Source organism: Myxocyprinus asiaticus, chromosome 9 (genome assembly GCF_019703515.2).
Source record: "Myxocyprinus asiaticus isolate MX2 ecotype Aquarium Trade chromosome 9, UBuf_Myxa_2, whole genome shotgun sequence".
In the NCBI taxonomy this organism is placed as follows: Eukaryota; Metazoa; Chordata; class Actinopteri; order Cypriniformes; family Catostomidae; genus Myxocyprinus; species Myxocyprinus asiaticus.
The window spans coordinates 33,466,841-33,494,107 of NC_059352.1; the positions used below are offsets into that span (position 1 = coordinate 33,466,841).

Here is a 27,267-nt window from a genome sequence, read left to right on the forward strand (position 1 = left end):
TTTTTGCCGTCTAGATAGACGCAAGATTAAGATTGGTAGAGGAGACAAATTGCCGCCAAGAATGTTTTGGTTCTGGGGGTAGAGGGCTGCTGGGCAGAATTACACACATCAAAAGCTATGTTGAGGTACTAATTTATAGTTAATAAAGATAATAATTTCTAATAAAATACAAACTTAACTATGTTATGTGTGCTGGGTCCGTATTATTGCATTTTAATCAAATAATAGAGTGAAATCTCAACTAGCCACACATCTTGCTCAGAATGTCTATCGTGACTCAACGAAACTGCCTAATGAAGCAAAATACACCCAAATGCTTTATATATATATTTTTTATAATTGTTAATGTTTGTCTGAAATGCACAACGTTTAAAAATAAAAACAATATCAAATGGGATCCATCATCGGAGTGGTGATCCCGTCGGAGGTTTTTCTCACGAGCAACCGGATATGAAGCAAATTACAATTTCCCTTCCACACGTGTGTAGGGATGTGAAGCTGGTCAAGTTTAGCTTATTCTGCTAAAACTATAAATATCTTACACTTGTTATAAAGATTTTTCCCTCAAACATTGAAATGGCTGATATTGTGCAACAGCGAATAGAGGACAGAATTCCTGCGCTTGAGCAGCTGGAGAGAGTCGGTCTGTTCACCAATAAAGAAGTCAAGTGAGTATGACCATACATACATACATACATAAAGGTACACAAATTACAACAGCAGACAGAATCGAGTGATTATTTTTGTCGTTACTCTGAAACAAGCCACGTTTTTCGTATTAGATCCATGCTGAAAAGATCCACTGCTTTGGAATACAAGCTGCACCGAGCTGTTCCGAGTAAAGACGACTTTATTGCATACATACAGGTCTGTATTAATGGGAAAAAAAACTATTTTAAAGTATTGTTATTCATGTGCACATATTGGTACTATGGAACATAACATGTAATTTTTTTTATTGATAGCAGCATGTTCCAAAAATAGGTACCAACCCCGAACTTGATCGAAGGAAAGTGTAAATTTGAGTGCTAAAACTGGTCAACTCGGTCAAGCCAGCCGCGATTAAAATCCTGTTGTGCGCCTATTGCGATAATTACGGTAATTTGCGGTAGGAATAGAAAGACGTGTTTTCTGACTCCTGTTCACTGGATAGAATAGCGAATCTTACTATAATTAAAAAATAAATACCTTTTATTAGGTGTTTGTGAGGTGTTGGTGTTCATTAATATATTTCATTTAACCTATGTGAAAGGTGTATGGTTTTGAAGACTTTTGAATAGGGCAGGTGTATGCTTTATAACCGCAGTTTACTGCATTAACATTAGATAATGTTATAAATTAAACATTTCTACCGAGGATCTCTCAATGTAAATGTCATTAATATGTACCTTGTAAAAAACTTTTACATTTGTAGAGTCCTGTAGAAAAATCAAATCATCTTTATATATAAATATAGATAGATAGGATAAATATAGAGATATATAAGATGAACACTTCTTGCAAAGGACCTCCCACACTATCAAAATATTAATAAAAAGCCTATTTACTTTTACACTTTGCACTAAGATGGACGTAGTCAACAAAAATGTCAAAGAGCTCAGAGACCTGTAGAAAGGTGAATTCAAATAAGTAGAAAACAATTAAGGCCCATTTCTTGCAAGAGACCTCCCACACTATCTAAACTCTCAATATGAAGCATATTTACTGATAAATATAGTAGAGTCCTGTAGAAAAATCTAATCTTTATATAAAATATAGATAAATAGATAGGATAAATATAGAGATATATAAGATGAACACTTCTTGCAAAGGACCTACCACACTATCAAAATATTAATAAAAAGCCTATTTATTTTTCACTTTGGACTAAGATGGATGTAGTCAACAAAAACATCAAAGAGGTCAGATACCTGTAGAAAAGTGATTTTTTTTTTTTTAATTTTATTTTAAAGTAGAAAAAAACTGAAGGCCCATTTCTTGCAAGGGACCTCCCACACTGTCTGAACCATCAATATGAAGCATATTTACTATCATTTTAGAGTGAAATGCATCCAAAGTCAGTAATGCATGCAAATATATTGTGATTTTTCCTGAACTCAGAGACCTATAGAAAGGTGAATTTAAAAAAAAGCATGGGATGTCCCTTGCAAGAAATGGGCCTTCATTTTTTTCTACGTATTTAAATTCACCTTTCTACAGGTCTCTAAATTTGAGAAAAATACTTATGTCTTTGAGCCTTGTTTTGACTTTGGACGCATGTTTCTCCAAATTACCACAGTAAATGTGCTTCATATTGAGAGTATAGATATGAAGCATATTTACTGTGTCATTTTGGAGTAAAATGCGTCCAAATTCACAAACGTGCAAATACATTGTGATTTTTCATGAACTCAGAGACATATAGAAGAGTGAATTCAAATAAGTAGAAAAAAAAATGAAGGCCCATTTCTTGCAAGGGACATCCCACACTGTCTGAACCCTCAATATAAAGCATATTTTCTGTCATTTTAGAGTGAAGTGCATCCAAAATCACCAAAACGCGCAAATACATTGTGATTTTTCTCAAATTCAGAGACCTATAAAAAGTTGAATTCAAATAAGTAGAAACAATTAAGGTCCATTTTTAATAAAGGACCTCCCACACTGGCTGAACCCTTAATAAGAAGCATATTTACTGTCATTTTAGAGTAAAATGCATCCAAATTCAATACATCTGTAAATCTGTATTTTTCTCAATTTTAGTGACCTGTAGAAAGGTGTCTGAATACCCCCGTACTATCTAAAATCTCAATATGAAGCACATTTACTGTGGCAATGGAGTAAAAAGCATCCAAAGTAACCAAAACGTGCAAAGACATTGCTATTTTGAATTTGGAGATCTGTAGAATTATGATTTCAAATAAATACAAAAAGGGTCAGTAATGTAGATAGTGTCATGTGGTCTCAACACCGCCTACATCATGTGGGACACACAGGGTCACAGCCCAATGCAACGTAAATTAAAACACTTTTTGCTATTGGCTAGTGTTTTTACTGGATTCTTCATTACGAGAGTGTACATGAATTTGAACAATTTACTGTGCACAAATTCTATTTTTTAAATGAGTTCACAACCATTTCCTGCAGGTTACATCCTTACATGTTTTTTTTTTCTTTTTTTCCCTTAAAGCTTAACTATGTACCTTTTTCATTGTTCAGTTAATTTCTCCTATTCTAGCTTAATATGCAGAGACAGCTATAAGTATGCCATTAGTTGGTTAATTTTCTCAAACACTGTAAACACTATCTCTTTGGTGCTATGAAATTTCCCGTTTGTTTTGGGCGACCCTCTAGACCATACCCATCAACACTGACTCAACCAATAGCGTGAGTTGGGGGCAGGACTATCTATTTGTTCAACCAAAAGCAGATAGGGTCAGAATGCTGTTTTGAAATTTAAGATTTTTGCAATTCCGTTCGGTGGCACTATGTGGTGCAGAAAATGCATACTTCAGCTTTAAAGATGAACAAAGTAAGCAGTTTTTTATTTTCAGTGAAATTATCAAGAAAACACAAGGCAATGCTCTGGAGTTGATTAACATCTCTGAAGGTTCAAGGAACCTAATACATCTAAATTATACATGTTTATCAAAGATGCAGTTTTACATTTGTATTGTGTATAAACACACCCTAGCAAGACTATCTGGAGTGCTTTTTTTGTATTATTTATGTAATACATTTTCTTTTAACACAATTTCTAGTGAAATTATTGACAGTTGAAAATTAAAAAAGTTTGACTTCCATGTTCAAATAATGATTTTAATAAGTAATATAATATCAAAGTCTAAAGTATAATAATACTTTATAATAAGGGGGGAAAAAACATATACAGTATATACAAATGCACTTATGCCCCCCACCCCCACACAGGAACACACACACAAGCTTAAATACTAAAGCCGTGGGGCCTTGACACATTGGCAATAAAGAGTATGTGGGGGAAAAAACATCTATATCCCATGGCATATGACAAAATATGACATTTAAGATTGTAACTTTTCCACTGTAGCTGTGGAAAGCAAACTGAAAAAATGTGATTCTGCACACCTTTGGTGTTTGACCCCAAATAAGAATAATAAAACGTATGTTCTACTAAATATAGGTGAACAGTTGGCTGAACATAATTAAATTACTTCAACTGATAACACACACACACTTTTTTTTACTCGATTATAATAGGCCAAACACACTTTAATGCTTTGAGTTCAGTCAATCCCATAATATATATAATTAATATATACCATAATAATTTAAATATTTTACATCTGTCTAACTTATTTTTTTCTTCAAATCAACTTAAATTTACTTTTTCCAAATTATTTACTTTACCTGCATAACTTGAAAATGTCAACCTTATTAATGTGGCTAGATTGAATGCATTATTTTCCACTAAATGTACTTTTAAGTGTGTAAAATATAATGAATTTACTTCATTAATGCGAAACTTATGTTAGGTTAAAACATAAGCAATTCAGATATGGCATTTTAAAAACAATTATTTGTATTAACAATTTGTTTTATTTCTTGCAGAAAACATTCACAAAGTTTAGGTCCACACTTAACAACTGGTCTATATGTATCATTCACTGTGTATAAAATATTTGCCTTCATAAAAAATTCTAAATTTGAATAACAATTGTTCATGTTCTGTAGCAACTTGAACAATGCTGTAAATAAAACTTTTTTTTTTTTTATAAACTGTGAAGTTCTCTGTTGTGTTACAAACACAATTTCCTTTTGCAATTTAAATAATAGAACAATATCAAACAGAACAGCTTTAGTTCTTCTTTAGAACAGCTTGGTGGTGTTTAGCATGGTTACCCTTGCACAATCAAGGTGAATAATAAGGTAATTCTCACAACCATGCAATAAGACATACAACTAGACACATTCTTACAAACAGAAAAATTCTTACAGAAAACAATACAAGTATGCTCTTACATCCAACTAGACCCATACTTGCATACAAACAAACAACTGCACACATTTTTATATATACAATCATCTTTACAGCAAGCTCAGACATCTTATGCATTTCAAGCTGCAAGAGCAGTTTGTAGAACAATTTATTGGCAATTGATGAGGTTTTGGATAAGCCAGGTTGAGTACATGTATCAAACCAACACTCTTAAAAATAAAGGTGCAAGGAAGAACCATAGGGTGTTTTGCTGTGATGCCATAGAATAACTTTTTCTGGTTCCTCTAAGAACCTTTCAGTGATGTGTTCTTTAAAGAATCCATCACTCAAAGGTTCTTTGAGGAACCAAAAAAAGGTTCTTCTGGCATCACAGCGAAATACCCTTTTTGGTTCTTCCTGGCACCTTTTATTTTTAAGAGTGAAGAAGCAGGGCACAAGAGAAGAAACAGAAATCAGTTTATTACAAACCTTCACTCCGTAGATTACAATGCCAATGTCAGCAGGTGTTTCTTGTTGTTCTTCCTACACCTTAATGAGCACTGCCATGGTGAGCTGCTCCTGGTCAGTCTGAGCATAATCTGCATGGCATCCCTAAAGATTCGTACAAAAGAAACAATACCCCATAATGACAACGTGAAAGAAGTTTGTTTGAAATCTTTGCAAATTTATTAAAAATAAAAAACGAAAAAATCACATGTACATAAGTATTCACAGCCTTTGCCATGACACTCAAAATTGAGCTCAGGTGTATCCTGTTTCCACTGATCATCCTTGAGATGTTTCTACAACTTGATTGGTGTCCACCTGTGGTAAATTCAGTTGATTGGACATGATTTGGAAAGGCACACACCTGTCTATATAAGGTCCCACAGTTAACCGTGCATGTCAGAGCACAAACCAAGCCATGAAGTCCAAGGAATTGTCTGTAGACCTCCGAGACAGGATTGTATCGAGGCACAGATCTGGGGAAGGGTACAGAAAAATTTCTGCAGCATTGAAGGTCCCAATGAGCACAATGGCCTCCATCATCCGTAAATGGATGAAGTTTGGAACCACCAGGACTCTTCCTAGAGCTGGCCGCCCGGCCAAACTGAGTGATCGGGGGAGAAGGGCCTTAGTCAGGGAGGTGACCAAGAACCCGATGGTCACTCTGACAGAGCTCCAGCATTTCTCTGTGGAGAGAGGAGAAACTTCCAGAAGAACAACCATCTCTGCAGCACTCCACCAATCAGGCCTATATGGTAGAGTGGCCAGATGGAAGCCACTCCTCAGTAAAAGGCACATGACAGCCCACCTGGAGTTTGCCAAAAGGCACCTGAAGGACACTCAGACCATGAGAAACAAAGACTGAACTCTTTGGCCTGAATGGCAAGCATCATGCCAGGAAGAAACCAGGCACCGCTCATCACCTGGCCAATACCATCCCTACAGTGAAGCATGATGGTGGCAGCATCATGCTGTGGGGATGTTTTTCAGCGGCAGGAACTGGGAGACTAGTCAGGATCGAAGGATTGATGAATGCAGCAATGTACAGAGACATCCTTGATGAAAACCTGCTCCAGAGCGCTCTGGACCTCAGACTGGGGTGAAGGTTCATCTTCCAACAGGACAACGACCCTAAGCACACAGCCAAGACAACAAAGGAGTGGCTCTGGGACAACTCTGTGAATGTCCTTGAGTGGCCCAGCCAGAGCCCAGACTTGAACCCGATTGAACATCTCTGGAGAGATCTGAAAATGGCTGGGCACCGACGCTCCCCATCCAACCTGATGGAGCTTGAGAGGTCCTGCAAAGAAGAATGGGAGAAACTGTCCAAAAATAGGTGTGCCAAGCTTGTAGCATCATACTCAAAAAGACTTGAGGCTGTAATTGGTGCTAAAGGTGCTTCAACAAAGTATTGAGCAAAGGCTGTGAATACTTATGTACATGTGATTTATTTATTTATTTATTTATTTTTTATTTATTTATTTTTAATTTTATTTTTTTTAATTTGCAAAGATTTCAAACAAACTTCTTTCATGTTGTCATTATGGGGTATTGTTTGTAGAATTGAGGAAAATAATGAATTTAATCCATTTTGGAATAAGGCTGTAACATAACAAAATGTGGAAAAAGTGAAGCGCTGTGAAATACTTTCCAGATGCACCGTATGCTTGCATAAATATGCAAGAAATTGGCAGTCATATTTCCTACTTATTTGAATTCACTTTATAGGTCTCTGAGTTCATGAAAAATCAGTGTATTTGCGCATTTTGGTGACTTTGGACACATTTCACTCCAAAATGACATAGTAAATATGCTTTCATATTAAGGGTTCAGACAGTGTGGGAGGTCCTTTATAAGAAATTGGCTTTATTTTGTTCTATTTATTTGAATTCACCTTTCTATATGACTGAATTTGAGAAAAATCACAGTGTATTTGCGCATTTTGGTGATTTTGGTCGCATTTCACTCCAAAATGACAGTAAATATGCTTCACATTGAGGGTTCCGACAGTGTGGGAGGTCCCTTGCAAGAAATGGGCCTTCATTTTTTTCTGCTTATTTGAATTTACCTTTTTACAGGACTCTAAAATTGAGAAATGCAGATTTCTTTGAGCTTTGTATTGACTTTGGGCACATTTTTCTCCAAATTGCCACAGTAAATGTGCTTCATATTGAGAGAGTTTAGATGGTGTGGGAGGTCTCTTGCAAGAAATGGGCCTTCATTTTTTTTTTTTTTACTTATTTGAATTTACCTTTCTACAGGTCTCTAAATGAGAAAAATGCATTTTTCTTTGAGCCTTTTATTGAATTTGGATGCATTTTACTCAAATGACATGGTAAATGTGCTTCATATTGAGAGTTTAGATAGTGTGGGAGATCCCTTGCAAGAAATGGGCCTTCATTTTTTTTCAACTTTTTTAAAGATGCAATATTTTTTTTTTTTTTGCCAATGTGTGAACGGCTTGTAACGCAACTTAAAAAAATGAGCCCTTCCCGGACTTCCTAGGTTGCCTATTAAAGCCTGTAGACTGATTTTCATGCGAAGGGAGCGGGTCGCTTTTGCCTGGAAAATCCAAAGGATGTGACGTTTTGCGCGCTCCCAAGTGCCTTGCCTCACTGCTTCCGCTATTTAACAGTGTCAACATACAGTCTGCAACACAAGGTATTATTATCTTAGAGATGGAATCCAGCAAATGGCTGGCTCCAAACACAACACCGACTCCTACACAAACTTTAAAAAATATTTTTTTTACTGAATCCCATCTGGCCAAGCGGGAACTTGATCGTTGTCGAGCGAAAACTATAGAGTGAACATCGGCAGGACGTTTGATTCCTGGAGGGACCTTCGTTTGGTTTTGGGGATCAGAACCGACCCTGAATTGGCGTTCTTCTTATTGGACAGGTAAGCTTACATAATTGCAGACCATGTGAAATATAGTGCCATAAGGCTTGATCTGTGTCATTTTAGCTAACTTGACCTTGCCTGCTAACGCTGGTGAATTGCAAGCTACCTTGCTTCGTAACTTTCAAATAATTTCAACGATCTTCTTTTTATACTAAATGTCAGGTGTGCTGATTCACAGTAACTGACATAATGTTAATCTGTAATTATTCAGCAAGGTAAACTACAATAACACATGAAATGAATGCTAGACAATGTTCAAGATAATGCAAAAAGCTCCATTCATTAGTGTAATGTAACTTGGTTATACAGAAAATATTTACAATCTATTATTATAAAACAATAGCGCATCGATATATCAAAATGTTAGTTGTGACGGAATCACATCAATACTGAATTGTCAACATATTTATAATGTACAGTCTATTTTATAAACAGCTACTGTCATCATCCACCAAATTTAGCTAACAGCTATTGATAAAGCTGGCTAGCTAGCTAACGCCGACATAGGCTATCGTATAAATGCAGTCAATGTATCATGCAAAGAAAAGTGTTTACTTCAAACTACAGTCTCACATAGTCAGACCTATATCCACATTTTGTTTTAGCCCTGTTCCAGCACTGGAGAGTCAAATATAATATACAATCTCAAAATTTGTGGTAAAACAATCATAACTGTGTAATTTTAATTATGCTACCTTATCTGTCAGCTTGATGCCGGTGAATCAGGTTCAGTCTCTTTGTTTTGGTCATGCTCGCTCGCGTCCCATGGAGTGTGAGTGTTCACTTAACGGCCACAGGTGTCATTAATAACAAGGGTTTCTGAATCTTACATACTGCACATTTAAATAACCTTTCTACAGGTCTCTGACCTCTTTGACATTTTTGTTGAATTCATCCATCTTAGTCCAAAGTGATAAAGTAAATAGGCTTTTTATTAAGGCTTTTGATAGTGTAGGAGTTCCTTTGCAAGAAGTGTTCAACTTGTATATCTCTATATTTATCAGTAAATATGCTTCATATTGAGAGTTTGGATAGTGTGGGTGGTCTCTTGCAAGAAATGGGCCTTCATTTCTTTCTACTTATTTGAATTCACCTTTCTATAGGTCTCTGAGTTCATGAAAAATCACAAATGTGTTTGCACGTTTTGGTGAATTTGGGCGCATTTTACTCAAATGACACAGTAAATATGCTTCATATTGAGGGTTCAGACAGCATGGGATGTCCCTTGCAAGAAATGGGCCTTCATTTTTTCTACTTATTTGAATTCACCTTTCTACAGGTCTCTAAAGTTGAGAAAAATACAGACTTCTTTGAGCCTTGTATTAAATTTGGATGCATTTTATTCTAAAATTACACAGTAAATGTGCTTCATATTGAGAGTTTAGTGTGGGAGGTCCCTTGCAAGAAATGGGCCTTCATTTTTTTCTCCTTTTTTTTTTAAATCACCTTTATACAGGTCTCTTACCTCTTTGACGTTTTTGTTGACTACATCCATCTTAGTCCAAAGTGAAAAAGTAAATAGGCTTTTTATTAATATTTTGATAGTGTGATTCAAACAGGATAGTTTTGATAATTTTTCATATTTGATCTGTCTGTCTGTCTATATATAAAGATGATTGATTTTTCTACAGGACTCTACAAATGTAAAAGTTTTTTACAAGGTACATATTAATGACATTTACATTGAGAGATCCTTGGTAGAAATGTTTAATTTATAACATTATTTAATGTTAATGCAGCAAACTGCTGTTATAAAGCCCTATTCAAAAGTCTTCAAAACCATACACCTTTCACATAGGCTAAATAAAATATATTAATGAACACCAACACCTAATAAACATATTTTTTTTGTTTTGTTGTTATAGTAAGTTTTGCTCTTCTATCCAGTGAACAGGAGTCAGAAAACACCTCTTTCTGTTCCTCCCGCAAATTACCGTAATTATCGCAATAGGCGCACAAATGGATTTTAATCACGGCTGGCTTGACCAGTGAAATTCTGAACCGTGACTGGCTTGGCCGGAGTACTGGTCAACTTTAAGCTATTTTGCAGTTCACTTAATTCGTGTGACAAATACATTTTTAAAGTAATATTCTAAATAGGCTTATAAAGACTGATGTTTAATAATAATACAGGAGTTAGAAAAATGCTGTTTGAAGACGTTTTAGATCATTTAAAGCTTGTCACACTGCAGGACATTGCTGTCACTGCTTGAATTGTCATGTCAACTACCCAAATACATTGACATGTGAAGTGTAATTGAATGGCGTTTTTCTTCATCAGTATGAAATAAATGTCCTGGAGCTCATCAAGAAGAGGAGATCAGTGAGTAGAACCACTCTTTCCTAATTATGCAATACATAAAGTATTATTGAGGGGAAAAAAGTTATCCGCTTTTTAGGTGTAAAAGTACTAAAGGTCAAGTCAGGTAATTTTGGTATTATACAATGGCAAAAGACAAATCCTGTTAGCCTGAATTGTACTTTATTGTCATGTTTACAGAGAATTGGCTACCATTTTAAACGGGAGGAAATCGAGTTTCCCGTCATTCATCGCATAAACAATGTTTTCAGAAGGGCTACAACAAAATGGCAGGTAAGACAACATGCTAAATTTCGTTCTTCATTCTTATTTAGACATTGTTATTTCACATTAAACTTTAACTTAACAGATTATTTCAATAATTTTTTTCTTGTAGGAGGATGTACAGCTCTGGCTTTCTATGGTTGCCTTTAATAAGAAATGGGTATATGAATTTATTAATAAAACCAATTAATGAATGTTAATTTGTCCATGATGTTATAATATGATTGTCAGTAGGTTTTAAGAAAACTTCAATTTTGTTCCTCTCTTCTTTGACCCAGGGTACAAAGACTCAGCTTAGTAAGGTTTTGTCATCTATGTTAGCTATCCATCCTGACAAACCAGGTAAACAGAGTTTACCTAATAGATTTATTGTTACTGCTATTATGGTAAATAAATGTGCCACTTTATGAAATGTCAAAAAGATGGCCAGATCACTTAAAATAAAATGAGTGCACCTATTCTTTTAGCTCTGTGGATAATGGCTGCTAAGTGTGAGTTGGAAGACAGGAACTCTTCAGAGAGTGCCCGTCATCTTTTCCTACGTGCCTTGCGCTTTCATCCTGAAAATAAGAAAGTCTACCAGGAGGTGAGGAAATTCCTTCTCTTTGTTTGTATTAATCCTGAACAAAAGGAATAGTTCACCCATAAATAAAAATACTGTCCTTATTTATTGATGTTGCCCCAATCCCATATGTTTTCTTTTTTTCGCTCGCTCGCTGGCTGTGAACATGAAAGGACAAATTAAAGTGAATAGTGACTCCGGACTGTGAAGCTCCAGAAAAAAAAAAAAAATTAAAATACTTTAAAGGTGCACTCAGTAACTTTTGTCTTTGTGTCATCTTGGACTTACACTGACACCTAGCTGTTTGGATGTAGCATAATTTAAAGTAGTCTCGGTTATGTATGTAATGTTGGTTCCCTGAGATGAATGGAACGAGACATTGCATCACTAAGAGCACAAAGAGAGCATTGCATGCACCATAAAAAACCCGAGTCCGTAGTGCGGCCAGCATATGTAATGACTCGTTCCCTTCATCTCAGGGAACCGAGGTTACATACGTAACCGAGAAGTTCTCTTACGATTTAGGACACTTGACATTGTGTCACTAAGCTGACACTATGGGGAACAGATTCCCATCACGCTGCACTACACGACATAACCTTCCCAGAGAGGGAACATGATGCGGCAGTATCGCGGGACAGTGATCGACATGAGTATGCCGCAAGTGAATGACCTTCATGGTGAGCCAGGAGGGGAACGCTCAGAATATATATATGAACCATGGTCATATAGTATGAATTAATCCCTTCATGAACCCAGAAGGGAAGGAAGTTTATTTGTAATGAAAGTGCCTGTGACTTTTGTGAAGTACAACGGTCTATATGCAGGCGGTTGTGTAAAAAGACAGGGAGCCCATACTTAAAAAAGAAGGACTTAAGTATATGTTTGGCCAATGAAATGGCAAGCGCTCTAGACAGAGATGACTTGCTATGAGAGACGTTATGTCTAGGTTGTAAAACCTTGCGAATGTGTTTTGAGAAGACCATCCTTCTGCAAAATATATGCACCCTGCGACTCGTAAGCCAGGGTGATTGCATCAACGATTCAGTGAGAAAGTCTTTGCTTGGAGATGGACATTCCTTTCGTGCATCCTCCATAGCACACAAAGTGCTGGTCAGATAGTCTGAATTGGCAGGTGCGCTCAACTTATGTGTGTTGCGCTCGCAAAGGGCATAACAAATGCAAGGACTGTTCCTCATCCGAATTAAATGGAGGAGGGAAAAAGGCTTGAAGGTGAACCACCTGCGTTCTGAAGGGTTCCTGGGTTTGACAGAGGTTTTTGAAAGACCTGGACCAAACTCCAGACATGAATTGTCAACTGACAGTGCTTGCAAATCACAGACCCGTTTTACTGAGGCCAAAGCCAGCAGTAATGCAGTCTTAAGAGAAAGCACACACAATTCAATATAGTCCAGAGGCTTGAAGGGAGGCCCCGCGAGTACATTTTAGGACCAAAGTTAGGTCCCAAGTCGGGACTATAGCCGGGTTAGGGGATGTAGCCGCCCCGCCCCCTTCAGGAATTTTATGATTAAATAATTTTTGCCTATAGAGGTGCCATCTTAAGGTGCGTGATACGCAGATATAGTTGCCACAAACTTTGAGCATTGACGGAGTGAGACCTACGTCCAATCACTCTTAAAGAAATGTACCAATTTCAGGTATGGGGCAGTTCACTGGGTCTTTGCCATGTGAAAAGCACCAATAAGTGAACGCATTCTATTTTAGTGCGTAAAGGCGTCTCGTGGACTGCTCTAGCCTGTAAAATGGTGTTCATAACCGAATGAGCCAATTCTGGCTTGTCCGCTGTGCTTCGTTCAAAGACCACACGTGTAGGCTTCACAACTCTGGCTGGGGTTGCCAAATCGTGCCTTGTGTTCGAGACGGAAGGTCTCTCCTCAGCAGTATTTCCCATGGAGGCCCATCCAATATTTCTACCATCTCCAGAAACCAGGACTGATTGGGCCATTTCGGCACAATTAATGGAACTGTTTCCATGTCCACTCTGACTTTGTTTTTGTCTTTGATGACAGAATGGAGGCGGCGCACTGGGGGAAACGCATACTTGCGTTTCGCCAGCCATATGTGGGCCAGCGTGTCCTGGTGACTTATATACACCACTACTGTTGTGTTGTCCGAGCTAATCAGAATGTGGTGATTGACGATGTCGGAATTAAAAGCTCTCAAAGCTAGAAAGACAGACAGTAGCTCCGGGCGGCTGACATGCTACGCCCGTTTTGCATCTGTCCAGGTGTCGAAAGTCAGGCTTTAGCCTGCCCCAACCTGTGTTGGATGCATCTGTGGTCCGCACATTCCTTCTGAAAATGTGCATGCGCCCGAGGCTCCACGCGATTCAAGCGTCTCGGAACTAGAATGGGCCGAAGCCCGCCGTCCTTCTCCAGAACGAGGAAATAATGGCTATAAATCCCACTGTATGTGTGTCGCAGTCTGGGGCAGTCTCTATCGCGTTTTTTGCGAGGAGGCTGTGAATCTCTGTGTGCAACATTGGCACATCCTGTGGTTGGACCACAGATTGCAATGCGTCGGTGTATTCAGGTTCCTCTGGAGGAGACCACTCGAGGCCGAACTCTTCGACCGCCCTTGAAAGGATGCAAAGCATCTCCTTGTCAGTGGCGCATGTACGCTCCACGCCCTCGCTGGGGGAAGGAGTGGCAGCGTCCTCTATTGACTACTCGCCAGATGCAGTGAGAGACATAACATCCCCAGCGTCAGAACCACCGAACGTGACACGGTCGTGTGCTCCAGAGGGCCGAAGCTCGTCACGCACATAATGTAGCCACATTGATGCAGTATATGGAGATTAAGGGGCTTGCGGGGCGTGTGCCTGCACGAGGTCCACACCTGCTCGACCTCATGGCCCCACCGTGCCGCCTCATGTGATCCCTTGGAAGTCACAGAAGAGGCGGGTGGGAAGGCATGGGAGGCTGAATCGTCCCTCAGAACGAGGGCGATTCGCGAGTGAAACGTCTTGAGACTCATGCCCTTATAGTGAGAGCAGTCTGTATCTATGAGAGCTGTCTCTGCATGGGCGTGGCCCAGACAGTGAATGCAGCTCTCATGCTGATCTGACGGCGGGATATGTCTCTCGCATAAGGAACACTCATGGGACGACATCTTTAAAAAGACGCGGACACGTAAGCGGCTCTTTTAGTTACATACAGGTGCATCTCAATAAATTAGAATGTCGTGGAAAAGTTAATTTATTTCAGTAATTCAACTCAAATTGTGAAACTCGTGTATTAAATAAATTCAGTGCACACAGACTGAAGTAGTTTAAGTCTTTGGTTCTTTTAATTGTGATGATTTTGGCTCACATTTAACAAAAACCCACCAATTCACTATCTCAAAAAATTAGAATACATCATAAGACCAATAAAAAAAAAAACATTTTTAGTGAATTGTTGGCCTTCTGGAAAGTATGTTCATTTACTGTATATGTACTCAATACTTGGTAGGGGCTCCTTTTGCTTTAATTACTGCCTCAATTCGGTGTGGCATGGAGGTGATCAGTTTGTGGCACTGCTGAGGTGGTATGGAAGCCCAGGTTTCTTTGACAGTGGCCTTCAGCTCATCTGCATTTTTTGGTCTCTTGTTTCTCATTTTCCTCTTGACAATACCCCATAGATTCTCTATGGGGTTCAGGTCTGGTGAGTTTGCTGGCCAGTCAAGCACACCAACACAATGGTCATTTAACCAACTTTTGGTGCTTTTGGCAGTGTGGGCAGGTGCCAAATCCTGCTGGAAAATGAAATCAGCATCTTTAAAAAGCTGGTCAGCAGAAGGAAGCATGAAGTGCTCCAAAAGTTCTTGGTAAACGGGTGCAGTGACTTTGGTTTTCAAAAAACACAATGGACCAACACCAGCAGATGACATTGCACCCCAAATCATCACAGACTGTGGAAACTTAACACTGGACTTCAAGCAACTTGGGCTATGAGCTTCTCCACCCTTCCTCCAGACTCTAGGACCTTGGTTTCCAAATGAAATACAAAACTTGCTCTCATCTGAAAAGAGGACTTTGGAACACTGAGCAACAGTCCAGTTCTTCTTCTCCTTAGCCCAGGTAAGACGCCTCTGACGTTGTCTGTGGTTCAGGAGTGGCTTAACAAGAGGAATACGACAACTGTAGCCAAATTCCTTGACATGTCTGTGTGTGGTGGCTCTTGATGCCTTGACCCCAGCCTCAGTCCATTCCTTGTGAAGTTCACCCAAATTCTTGAATCGATTTTGCTTGACAATCATAAGGCTGCGGTTCTCTCGGTTGGTTGTGCATCTTTTTCTTCCACACTTTTTCCTTCCACTCAACTTTCTGTTAACATGCTTGGATACAGCACTCTGTGAACAGCCAGCTTCTTTGGCAATGAATGTTTGTGGCTTACCCTCCTTGTGAAGGGTGTCAATGATTGTCTTCTGGACAACTGTCAGATCAGCAGTCTTTCCCATGATTGTGTAGCCTAGTGAACCAAACTGAGAGACCATTTTGAAGGCTCAGGAAACCTTTGCAGGTGTTTTGAGTTGATTAGCTGATTGGCATGTCACCATATTCTAATTTTTTGAGATAGTGAATTGGTGGGTTTTTGTTAAATGTGAGCCAAAATCATCACAATTAAAAGAACCAAAGACTTAAACTACTTCAGTCTGTGTGCATTGAATTGATTTAATACACAAGTTTCACAATTTGAGTTGAATTACTGAAATAAATGAACTTTTCCACGACATTCTAATTTATTGAGATGCACCTGTATATATATACACACACACGCACAATATCAACAATAGCTTATGAACTCCTGCCGAAGCACTGTGGAGAATCAGGATGCTGAAGCGGCCCTTTCACCAGCGAAGCGCCAAGCAGCGAAGCAGAGTAAATGTTCACCGGAACACTGCAGGGGAGCGGAGAGTCTTCTCATTGCCGTGAAGATTCCACCCGTTGACTCGTGTATGTCGAGGGCGAAATAGTAGAAGGCTTCTAGATGAGAGATGAATCGCTGTCTTGAAGGAAGAAAATTCTGAGGAATAGTGTTTGTGTGCCCTCTTTTATACCGGTCAGCTTTGCTCCTTAAAGGGCGGGGCTTAAACACCATAGGCAGTACTGGCGTTATTGTAGAAAGGTTTAAAGTAATAAATGATACTTTGTGTGGACCCTCTCCATGTAGAATAAAACCGCTTTGATGAAGTTACTTATATGACTGATAATGAGTCTTCAATTTAATGTGATTTCCTACATATATAGCAGAATTACAATTCATGTCTTTACGAGTTAAACTTTTTTTTTTTTTTTTTTGAGGAAAAAATTACTGAGTGCACCTTTAAAGTTGTTAATATAGTAGACTGATGTTCTATATTCCAAGTCTCCTGAAGGCACACAATCAGTTTGTGTAATGAACTGACTGAAATTAAGTTGCTAATTACGATCAAATCAAATAATTCAAACTATTCTTCCAAAATTCACCCCAAAATGAGACTGTAATTCTGTCTAAAATCTTTTGTGTTCCATGAAAAAAAGAATTTCATGTGTGTTTGGAACAACTTTTTTTTTTTTTTTTTAAGCAAATGATGACAGAACTTTCATTTTTGAGTGAACTATCTCTAGTAATGTGTCAGTCGGTTGTAATAAGAAAGTTACACACTGTTGTTCATGCCATAAGATTGTGCTATGTTGTGTATGTGCGCAGTATTTCCGGATGGAGCTTATGCATGCTGAGAAACTGAGGAAACAGCAGCAGGAGTTGGAACAAGCTAAAATAGATGTGGTAGGTTAATACATTATAGATTGACGGTAAGCCTTTTGCCGGTATCAGTGAGAGAATATATTAATTTGTGATAAAAAATTGACATTTGAAAAGCAAATAACAATGTTTATATTCTCAAAATTCAGAGGGAATATGAGTTTTCTCCAGAGATCTTGAGCGGTAAACTGGCTGAGGTGGTGTATAGAGATGCTACACAAAAAATTAAAGGTCTGTGTTCACTTGGCTTAATTCCACTGAACCATTCAACTCAACTGTTTCAGGTTCTGTATCAGTCGAGGGCTAAAACTCTGCCTTTTCTCCTCAGGGGCTGCATTTGTCTTGTCACTGCTACAGATTGCTGCTATCTTTGACTTCACGAAGGAGCTACAGGACACCATACTGCAAGAGTAAAAAGCCTTTTCCATGTTCTCTCTAACCTCCTTTCTTCTGTTATTCAGACACTGTTTTTTCTTAATTTCTTACAAGTTTTTAGATCACCTTAAAATGATGTTCAGCTGTTCTTAGTTTCATTTAAAGGCCCCTTTTAAATTCTGTCACAAAGGAACCTCTTCCATTCAGAGAAGGTGATGTTTGAATGCTGTTTGTGTTCAGGCTGCAGAGTCAGTATAATGAAGACTGTCTGATGTGGGATTTCATCGCTAAGCGAGAAATGGATGCTGCAGTGGCCCCTGAGCTCCAGTCAGCGAGAGGAAGGGCCTCGGATACAGACCGCAGAGAAGAGCGCTGCTGTGTCGTTTATGAAGAGGCTCTAAAGAACCTTAATACCGGTATCATGATGTAACATTCATTTCAGAGCTTGCATTTAATGATTGGCTTCTCCCAGCTCTAGTAGTAGGAAAATTGCTTTCTGATGTGTAATTATTTCTGCAGAGGCCATGTGGACGTGCTATGTCACATTCTGTCTTGAGAGATCTAAGAGGAAGACAAATGTCACTGAACTTCAAGAGAAGGTAGTGAACTGTTTGGTGTTTTAGAAGGGTGTCACATGGTGAGATTTTCACGCTTCACCAGAATATCATGAATTTACATTATTTGGGCATTTAGATGCTTCTTTATAAATCCTGTTATGAAATACATAAAGAACACACATTCATAACCCCAGTATGATACTCACTTTACATGTTAAAGGCACATTAAACATGGTTGTACTTAATTGGGAAAATCATAAGGCTAAACAATAATCAATACTTAAGGTTCTCATCCATCCTCTTTCAATTCTGTGCCAACCTGTGCAACAGGAACACTACAGTCTATTCCAGATGTATATTGGTGATAACAATTAGTCATACAAACAACCAATCCTTAATCAAAACTGATTTATGTCTAAGGAACTTTATTAACCTCATTATTAGCTGGCTGTTAGTAATACTATCCTTCATTTTGCTCTATTAGACAAATGACCCTAACTTTCTTGGTATTGGTTCATTTATGAATTTATGGTTTATTTTGATTGGAACGTTGATTGATATGGTGACATTTCAGTTTAGCACTCACTTGAATGGATAGTTCAACCAATAATGAAAATTCTCATCATTTTCTCACCCTCATGCCATCCCAGATGTGTATGACTTTCTTCTGCTGAACACAAAGATATTTAGAAGAATATTTCAGCTCTGTAGGTCCATACAATGAAAGTGAGCAGTGACCAGATTGTTGAAGGTCCAAAAATCATATAAAGGCAGCATAAAAGTAATTCATACGACTCCACTGGTTAAAGCCATGTCTTCAGATGTGATATGATAGGTGTGGGTGAGAAGCAGATCAAAATTTAAGTTATTTTTTATGTAAATCTTCACTTTCACTTCCACATTCTGGTGTGTAAGTTACTTTCACTTTAACATTCAGCCACCTACTGTTGGGGCTGGTCAAAGGTGGAGATTTATAGATAAAAAGGAATTAAATATTGATCTGTTTCTTATCCACACTCATAATATCGCTTCTGAAGACATGGATTTAACCACAAGAGTCATATGGTTTACTTTTGTTGCTTTATATTCTTTTTGGATCTTCTGAGTTCTGGTCACCATTTGCTTGCATTGAATGGACCTACAGAGCTGAATTATTCTTCTAAAAATCTTCATTTGTGCTCTGTAGAAGAAAGTCATACACATGTGGAATGGCATAAGGGTGAGTAAATGATGAGAGAATTTTCATTTTTGGGTAAACTATCCCTTTATCTCAGGTTGGTTTGATCAGTTCACTTCCACTGTAAGCATACCATCAGATCATACACCATGAATCCCTGACCGTTTTCTTTTTTTTTTTTTTTTCTTTTTTTTTGATGGTCTCCTGGGCTGTTCAATTATATTTGTTGTGTAATCGGAAATATTGTAATTACAAGTTCCGAGCACATAGAGGGGAAAAAACAGAGAGCGCTTTTACTGTTTTTCATTGTGTATTTAATTTTCCCACTTGAATGTATGACTCTTAGATAGGAGCTTCCAAGGTCCTGATTGAGACAAAGCTTAATGTGTTTAATGTGTTTTAATTTTAATATGCATTACCTTAATGTAAAAGAGAGCTGATCCAGTTATTTGACATGTATATTGCCTGACTGTTTATGTTTTCAGAGAAAAGAACGGTTACTCCGAGTCTTACAGAGTGCTCATGATGCCAGGCTTCTTCAAGAGACATTCTACAAGAGCTGGGTAATGTATATAATTAATATTGGCATCTTATTGAAGCACACGGCTTCTCCTTGCAAATCTTATACAGCAGCGGGTTACGTTTTGGTGCTGCTGTAGTAATCTAGGCCACTTTCATCCCCTCACAAAAAAAAAAAAAAAAATAGTTACAGGTCCTGCTGTCAGCAGGGGATAAAGTATCTGCTACGCAGATCGCCATCACAGCCATCCAGCGCTTCAGCCAATCAGTGGAGATGTGGAACCTCAGCCTGCAGACATTGGTCCATCTTGAAAGTGCAGAGGCGGGACATCTATTCCAGGAAGCTCTGAAACATGTGAATCCCAAGGTAACTGTTGTGTCACAGCTGCTTCTAAGTGGGACATCTTCCTCCAACAGCAGATTGTTTCCTAATTAGTCCTCTAATAAATGAATTTCAACATAATAATAATAATAATACATTTCTAACAATACTATAATTGAGCGATAAGTGTTGTCTTCTGTGCTAACATAGCGCAGTTCTCCACATTTATTGTCCTCAGCACTCTGATAAAACAGCAAGTGTAGCATGTCTGCAGTATTATAAATCCTACAGTTACATAACCCCACAAAGAGGCCATTTATCTCACAGCACAGGTACATGAGGCTGAAGAGTGATATCAGCACTTTAAAACTATCCCATTTCATTTCTCAATGGCTTTCACACCTTGGTTTATTCTTTTATAATGGCTACTTATAAAGTCAAAATAGTTTCAGGTCGCCCATCAGTCAGAGCTGCTATCAGTTGTGTTTTTTTATTTTTTTATTTTTTTTATGACTGGCTGACTGCACATTTATCCTGCTTATTAAACAAATCAAATAAATAAACAAGCGGACATGAAATATTGATTGAAATTATATTACCTAAGAAGAAAGTGAGAGAGACATGAAACTAGCACAGCTATGTATGAAATCATTGCATGGGACAACGGTCAATCATACCACTATTGTACAGTTTAGCAGACTTTATACAAAAATACTTCCATCTGGAATGCTGCAATTAACCAATCAGAATCAAGTAATCCAGAGAGCCTTGTAATAATCTGTGTATAATATACTCCACAGGAAACTCTGCCCATATGGCAGCTGCAGGCAGATTGGAGCGTGACTTCACAGACACCAGAGGAAACAGAGGCCTTTTTTCAGGTAGGATCTAAATTGATATGTCTGCTCTAAATCTGATTCAATACCAGTCCTGATAACTTTCACCATGATGGCGAATATACAGGCATTCTACTCAGTCCTAATATGAGCTTTTTTATAGCCCTCATTCCATAACTTGTTACATTTGTAGACTGCTTTAGAAGTCATATTAATTTAAAATGACTCTCACTTAACATGTTCCTCTACTTCCAGAAAGGGCTTTTGTCTCCAGTTCCTGCAGTATCATCTTCCATGAAGGAAAAATACCTTGAATGGTCATATAAAACTGGTGGCTACAAAAGGGCCAGAAAAACATTTATAAGGTACATATCAAGCAGAGCCATTCATTATGGTTATCTATCTGTCTATCTATCTGTTTGTCTATCTGTCTGTCTGTCTATCTATACACACACTGGCAGTCAAAAGTTTGGAATAATGTACTGATTTTGCTCTTATGGAAAGAAATTGGTACTTTTATTCACCAAAGTGGCATTCAGCTGATCACAATGTATAGTCAGGACATTAATAATGTGAAAAATTACTATTACAATTTGAAAAAATTCAGAACTTCTCAAACTATTTCAAAGAGATCTCATCAAAAAATCCTCCATGTGCAGCAATGACAGTTTTGCAGATCCTTGGCATTCTAGCTGTCAGTTTGTCCAGATACTCAGGTGACATTTCACCCCACGCTTCCTGTAGCACTTGCCATAGATGTGGCTGTTTTGTCAGGCACTTCTCATGCACCTTACATTCTAGCTGATCCCACAAAACTCAATGGGGTTACATGGGAATGGGGCCTGTCTAGATTTGATCAAAAATTACTTTTTTTCAAATAGTGATGGTGCTGTTTTTTACATCAGTAATGTCCTGACTATACTTTGTGATCAGTTGGGTGAATTAAAGTACCATTTTCCTTCCGAAACAGCTAAATATGTACATTATTCCAAACTTTTGGCCGTGTGTGTGTGTGTGTGTATATATGTATATATGTGTGGCAAGAAAAAGTATGTGAACCCTTTGGAATTACCTGCATTTGTTTAAATTTGTCTTAAAATCTGGTTTGATCAAACACAATCTGTTTTAACTAATAACACACAAATTATTGTATTGTTCTTTTACATATTGAATACATCAAACATTCACAGTGTAGGTTTGAAAAAGTATGTGAACCCCTAGGCTAATGATGTCAGCAAAAGTTAATTAGAGTCAGGAGTTGGCAAACATGGCATCCAATTAATGAAATGAGATTGGAGGTTTGGGTTAAAGCTACTTTGACTTATAAAAAGCACTCAAACATTTTGACTGTGCTATTCACAAGAAAGATCTATGATCAAGAATGGCTGCTTTGCATGAAGCTAGAAAGGGTTACAAAAATATCTTTAAGATCTCAGATATTCATGTGTCCACAGTTAGACAAACTGTCTATAAATGCAGACGATTTAGTACTGTGGCTACTAGAGTTGCCACGGTGTATGGTGTTACCGGTTTTACTTGGTACAAGGGACAACACCGGTGTAAAAATTTATACCGGGTAAAAGGGGGAAACTTCCAATATCAATAGAATAGCCTTAAATAAAGAATAGTTGCCTAATGAAGAGTTTGCGACCCATGATGAATGAACCTAAATAACGCATTGAAAGCCAGATGTTCTTTACCAACGTATCAAATTACACAGGCAGCAAAGTACGTGCACAGACAGAAGATGTTTAATTGCAGATAGCGAATGTAATGTGCATGGTGTGTAAACTTAAGACGACTCAGATTCGGAATGACACAAGAAATGCTGTTAGACACACAGACACGCTCTTGAAGAAACACACTTTATTGTATTTTTAAGAACAGATGACAGAAAAGCCGTCTATGCGCATGTCTGACACGCTGTTTGTTCGGAGGCATGCCGTCTCGTGGAACATGCATATGTAAAGGGTTCTCACTCTTTCTTTGTTTCAGTCTTCTGAATTTTATTTTTTATTTTTTTTATTTTTTTTTCCAAGAATAGTATCGTCTTTGAGAACGTTGCAAATGACCTCAGCTCAGGAGGTGCTTTGAGTTCAGTTCGCTTTATTTCCACAGAGCAGTTCATGGTGAACGCAACTCTGCCGGGTCACTTTATATAGCATAGCCTATACATCTCTGATTTAAATCATAAAATAATACAAAAACACTTTCACCTTGAACCATGATTTATATTTCAGTGATTATTATCATCATTATAATTATGTTTACATGTATAATTGTTTTTAGATCTTAATATATATTAGTAATTTCCTGCCTGCTGTTATAGATGGATACTTGCCTGATGGTAAATGGAAAGGTGGTTATTTATTTATTTTTTATTTTTGACCACTTCATTATTTTAATTGCTTTTTCGTTTCGTTTGAAGTGCAATTTAGAAAATGCAAATGAGAAATGTCTTTGGTTTAAGTTTTTCATTTTTTACGAAGCAAGAATATTCACCGATCCCTCAGCTGGGGGGGCTGACGATGTAATTTGATAGTGATATTTTTTTATTTTTTTTTATAAAATATTGTGAACATATTTCTAGCATATCACCCAGCCCTAGGAGGGAACAAAACAAATGTATTCACACACATTCAAAATGATTACCCTTCCAAAGCAGCTAAACTGGGTCCTGGGATGAAAGATAATAAAACACCACTCATTGTGGGTTGTTGCAGGTTTAATGTTGATGTATTTGCCCGGACAACGAAATGCCCGACCGGTAGCCCATGATGGAGAGAATGCATGGATGAAGTAGTTTCGTTGCCAAAGAGATTTTGCCCTTCACAGCTGTTGAAAAGCCATCTTTCAAAAAGTTGAACAACACATTTTAACATTTTATTTCATTTGAGTTTGAGCTTTTAGTTAAAATAAATAAAAAATAAAGATCCAAGTTTGAAATCTAGCTGCTTTGCGTTATTGTGTAGGCTATTACTTAACAAACATGACCCCATAGTACTACTTGGCGTCCATCCAGCAGTAATACTGGTGTTAGTTGGTTTGAACGTGAACACCACACCAGTGTGAAAATTATGATATTGTGGCAAGTCTAGTGGCTACTCTCCCTAGAAGTGGCCGTTCAGCCAAGATGACTCAAAGGGCACACTGCAGAATGCTTAATGAGGTAAAAAAGAACCCTAGAGTGACAGACAAAGATTGAAGGAATCATTGGAACTGGTTAACATCTCTGTTCATGTGTCTACTATACGGAAAACATTAAACAGGCAGGACACCACGAAGGAAGCTGCTGCTTTCCAACAAAAACATTGCTTCGTGCCTGAAGTTTGCCAAAGACCACCTTGACACTCCACAACACTACTGGGAAAATGTTTTGTGGACTGATAAAACTAAGATTAAATTATTTGGGATGAACACGCAGCACTACGTATGGTGTAAAAAGGGCACCACATACCAAAGTGAAAACATCATCCCAACAGTGCAGTATGGTGGAGGGAGCACCATGATTTGGGGCTGCTTTGGGTTCTTGACCACTTGCCATCATCGAGGGAATAATGAATTCCCAAGTTTATCAAGATATCCTACAGGATAATGTCAGGGTGGCTGTAGGGCTGAAACGATTAGTCGACTTTATCGATAACATCGACAATAAAAAAAAAAAAATGTTGACAATTTTCATTGTCGAATAGTCGTTTGATCTCATTTAACATTACGTGATATCATATGAAACTAGTGATGGCGAGCGAGAGGAGCACTGCAGCTCGCGCCTGATTGAGGAGAGGAAGAAAACACAGCTCACAGTCCAGAAGCAATCCAAACTTTCCAAACAGATAAGGTGATGTAGATCACAAAGTATCAGGAAATTATACAAAAACACAATAAGTAAATACAGAAGCACTGTCGTTTTGAAATGAAGCGGAGCCAGAGCTGCCATTCCACTTAAGCAAAACTTGCATGTCGAGCATCTTGAAATCAAAAACCCCGGCATTATATCTTTAATGCATCCTTTATTAAAGTTCAAATAATAAGGTAGCAGGTCCTGTAATTAAGTACAAACTCCGAAACTGGCATTTCTGTGTGCTGTCAGTGCCTCTTCTGTGAGTCGCGTGAAGTGACCCAATCAAAGGGGGAGAGACTGAAACTGCACCCGGCTGATGCGCTCCTTTGCGCACGCTTGCTGCAGCTAAATTATATAGATATTTTTAGACTTTTTTTCTGAGAATATATATTGAATACAAGTATATTTTGACTTTACTGCATTGGTAGAAGTATGAACAAATGAAAATTATATTCAAAATACATTCTCTGAAAGCTTGTCTAAATATCTTGTGTTGCTTCAAGTAAGTGTATCTTGTTTTAAGAATTTTTAGATGTTTCTTAAATGGAAAACAAGACTAAACACTTTAGATATATATTAATTTTTTTTTTAAGTTTTTTTTGCAGTGAATTTGTTACTAAATTAAACTATGTATTTTTTTCCCTTTAATTCAGTGAATGTCATTTAGAGGTATTTTTAAAAGATGATTTTTTCCTCTTTATTGTTAGTAAGCACGTTTAATACAACCTTTTAAGTCAAGGCACAAGCTGAACAGTCGATTAATTGCTAATGATTAGTCATTGCAATAATCGCCCGAATAGTTGAATAATCGTACAAATAATCGTTAGTTGCAGCCCTAGATGGCTGTGCGCCAGCTGAAGCTCAGTAGAAGTTGGGTGATGTAACAGGACAATGGCCCTAAACATCAAAGTAAATCCACTACAGAATGGCTTCAAAAAAAGAAAATGCACCTTTTGGAGTGGCCCAGTCTGAGCACAGACCTTTACCCAATTGAGATGCAGTGGAATGACCTCAAGAGAGCCGTTCACACCAGACATCAAGAATATGGCTAAGCTGAAGCAGTTCTGTAAGGAAGAATGGTCCAAAATTCCCTCTGAACATTGTGCAGGTTTAATCCGCAGCTACCGGAAACGCTTGGTTGAGGTTATTGCTGCCAAAGGAGGATCGACCAGTTATTAAATCCAAGGGTTCACTTACTTTTTCGACAGCATTGCAAATATTTAACGGTATGTGTGACTGAAGTTATCACATTTTATGTCCAATTAATGCAGAAAACCAGCTAATTCCAAAGGGTTCAAACATTTATTCTTGCCACTGTATCCATAAACAAGGAAAATGCAAGGTTCTTTTCTAATAATCTGTTATCTTCTCTTTTCAGCTTACATGAACACAGACCTTTCACCAAGTTATTCTTCATGAAGATGGTTCAGATTGAAAAAGAGCAGGTGAGAGTGATGGTGATAGCTGCCTAAAAAAAATATATGCATTTACCACATAGCCCATTGCTGATCTGTATTGTTCTTCCAGGAGACCCCAAAAATGAGTAACCTCAGAGATTATTACGAGCGTGCACTTCGTGAGTTCGGCTCCTCAGATGAAGGCTAGTATGATTCAATGGGAGCCTTTGAATAGGCATCTCTGTTTTTTAGACCTGTTGAGTAGTATATTTCACTGATCAACAAAAACAATTGATCCTCTAGATCTCTGGATGGACTACATCAAGGAAGAGTTGGGCAGGTACGGAAACCCAGAGAACTGCGGGAAGCTCCACTGGAGGGCTGTTAAGACCTTGGAGGGTGAAAGTGTTGAGCATTTCACAACCAAGTATACGCTGCTGCAGACAGGGCATATCTAGGACCAGCGTGAACCTTCCAACATATTGCTCTGTATTGTTCATATATGGAGTACAAAGTGGCTGATAGTTTTAGGGATTTCTCTTTCAAAAGCCAAATTCCTATGTTGTAACCGTAAAGGAACTTAATGTTTTGCCTTTTGAAATGTTGGTGTACACACATTTGTTCTTTCCTGTTATTCCAAAAATAAAAATTTTATGACATTGTTATTATCATAAAATGTTAAATAAATGCTTGCTTTGTATTTGTGCAGGAAGTTGCTTACACCAGCGCACCCCTAAAAAAAAGTTAAATAAAACTAACAAGACAAGTAAATGTGAAATTCCAGAGTATGTAATCAGTAGTAGGTAACGGTGATTCACAGTCAGAATGCACTGACCTGCATGGTCTTAATGTTTTGAAGAAACATGAAATGCTAGTACTATACCTTATAAAGCTAGACATTAGTTTTCCTATTACAGAGCAGGTATATTTTAACTAGCTGTGCAGCGGAAATTATTATTTTTTTTTTGGGTGGCTGGTTACTGAGATTGAGTAGTATTTGACT

The 27,267-nt window shown here is 38.0% G+C and overlaps 1 protein-coding gene across 1 annotated transcript; it reads left to right on the top strand.

Annotated features, from left to right (window-relative positions):
* The first annotated feature begins 441 nt into the window (after positions 1-441).
* Positions 442-27,267, top strand: LOC127445748 (U3 small nucleolar RNA-associated protein 6 homolog). Its single transcript, XM_051706017.1, has 19 exons — positions 442-668; positions 783-867; positions 10,629-10,670; positions 10,848-10,940; positions 11,044-11,091; positions 11,210-11,273; positions 11,399-11,517; positions 17,187-17,264; positions 17,390-17,471; positions 17,569-17,650; positions 17,856-18,031; positions 18,135-18,214; positions 19,835-19,912; positions 20,056-20,235; positions 20,991-21,071; positions 21,282-21,391; positions 26,246-26,312; positions 26,395-26,467; positions 26,568-27,267. Exons 1-19 carry the CDS (start codon positions 577-579, stop codon positions 26,720-26,722), a joined length of 1,785 nt encoding a protein of 594 aa, XP_051561977.1. The 5' UTR covers positions 442-576; the 3' UTR covers positions 26,723-27,267.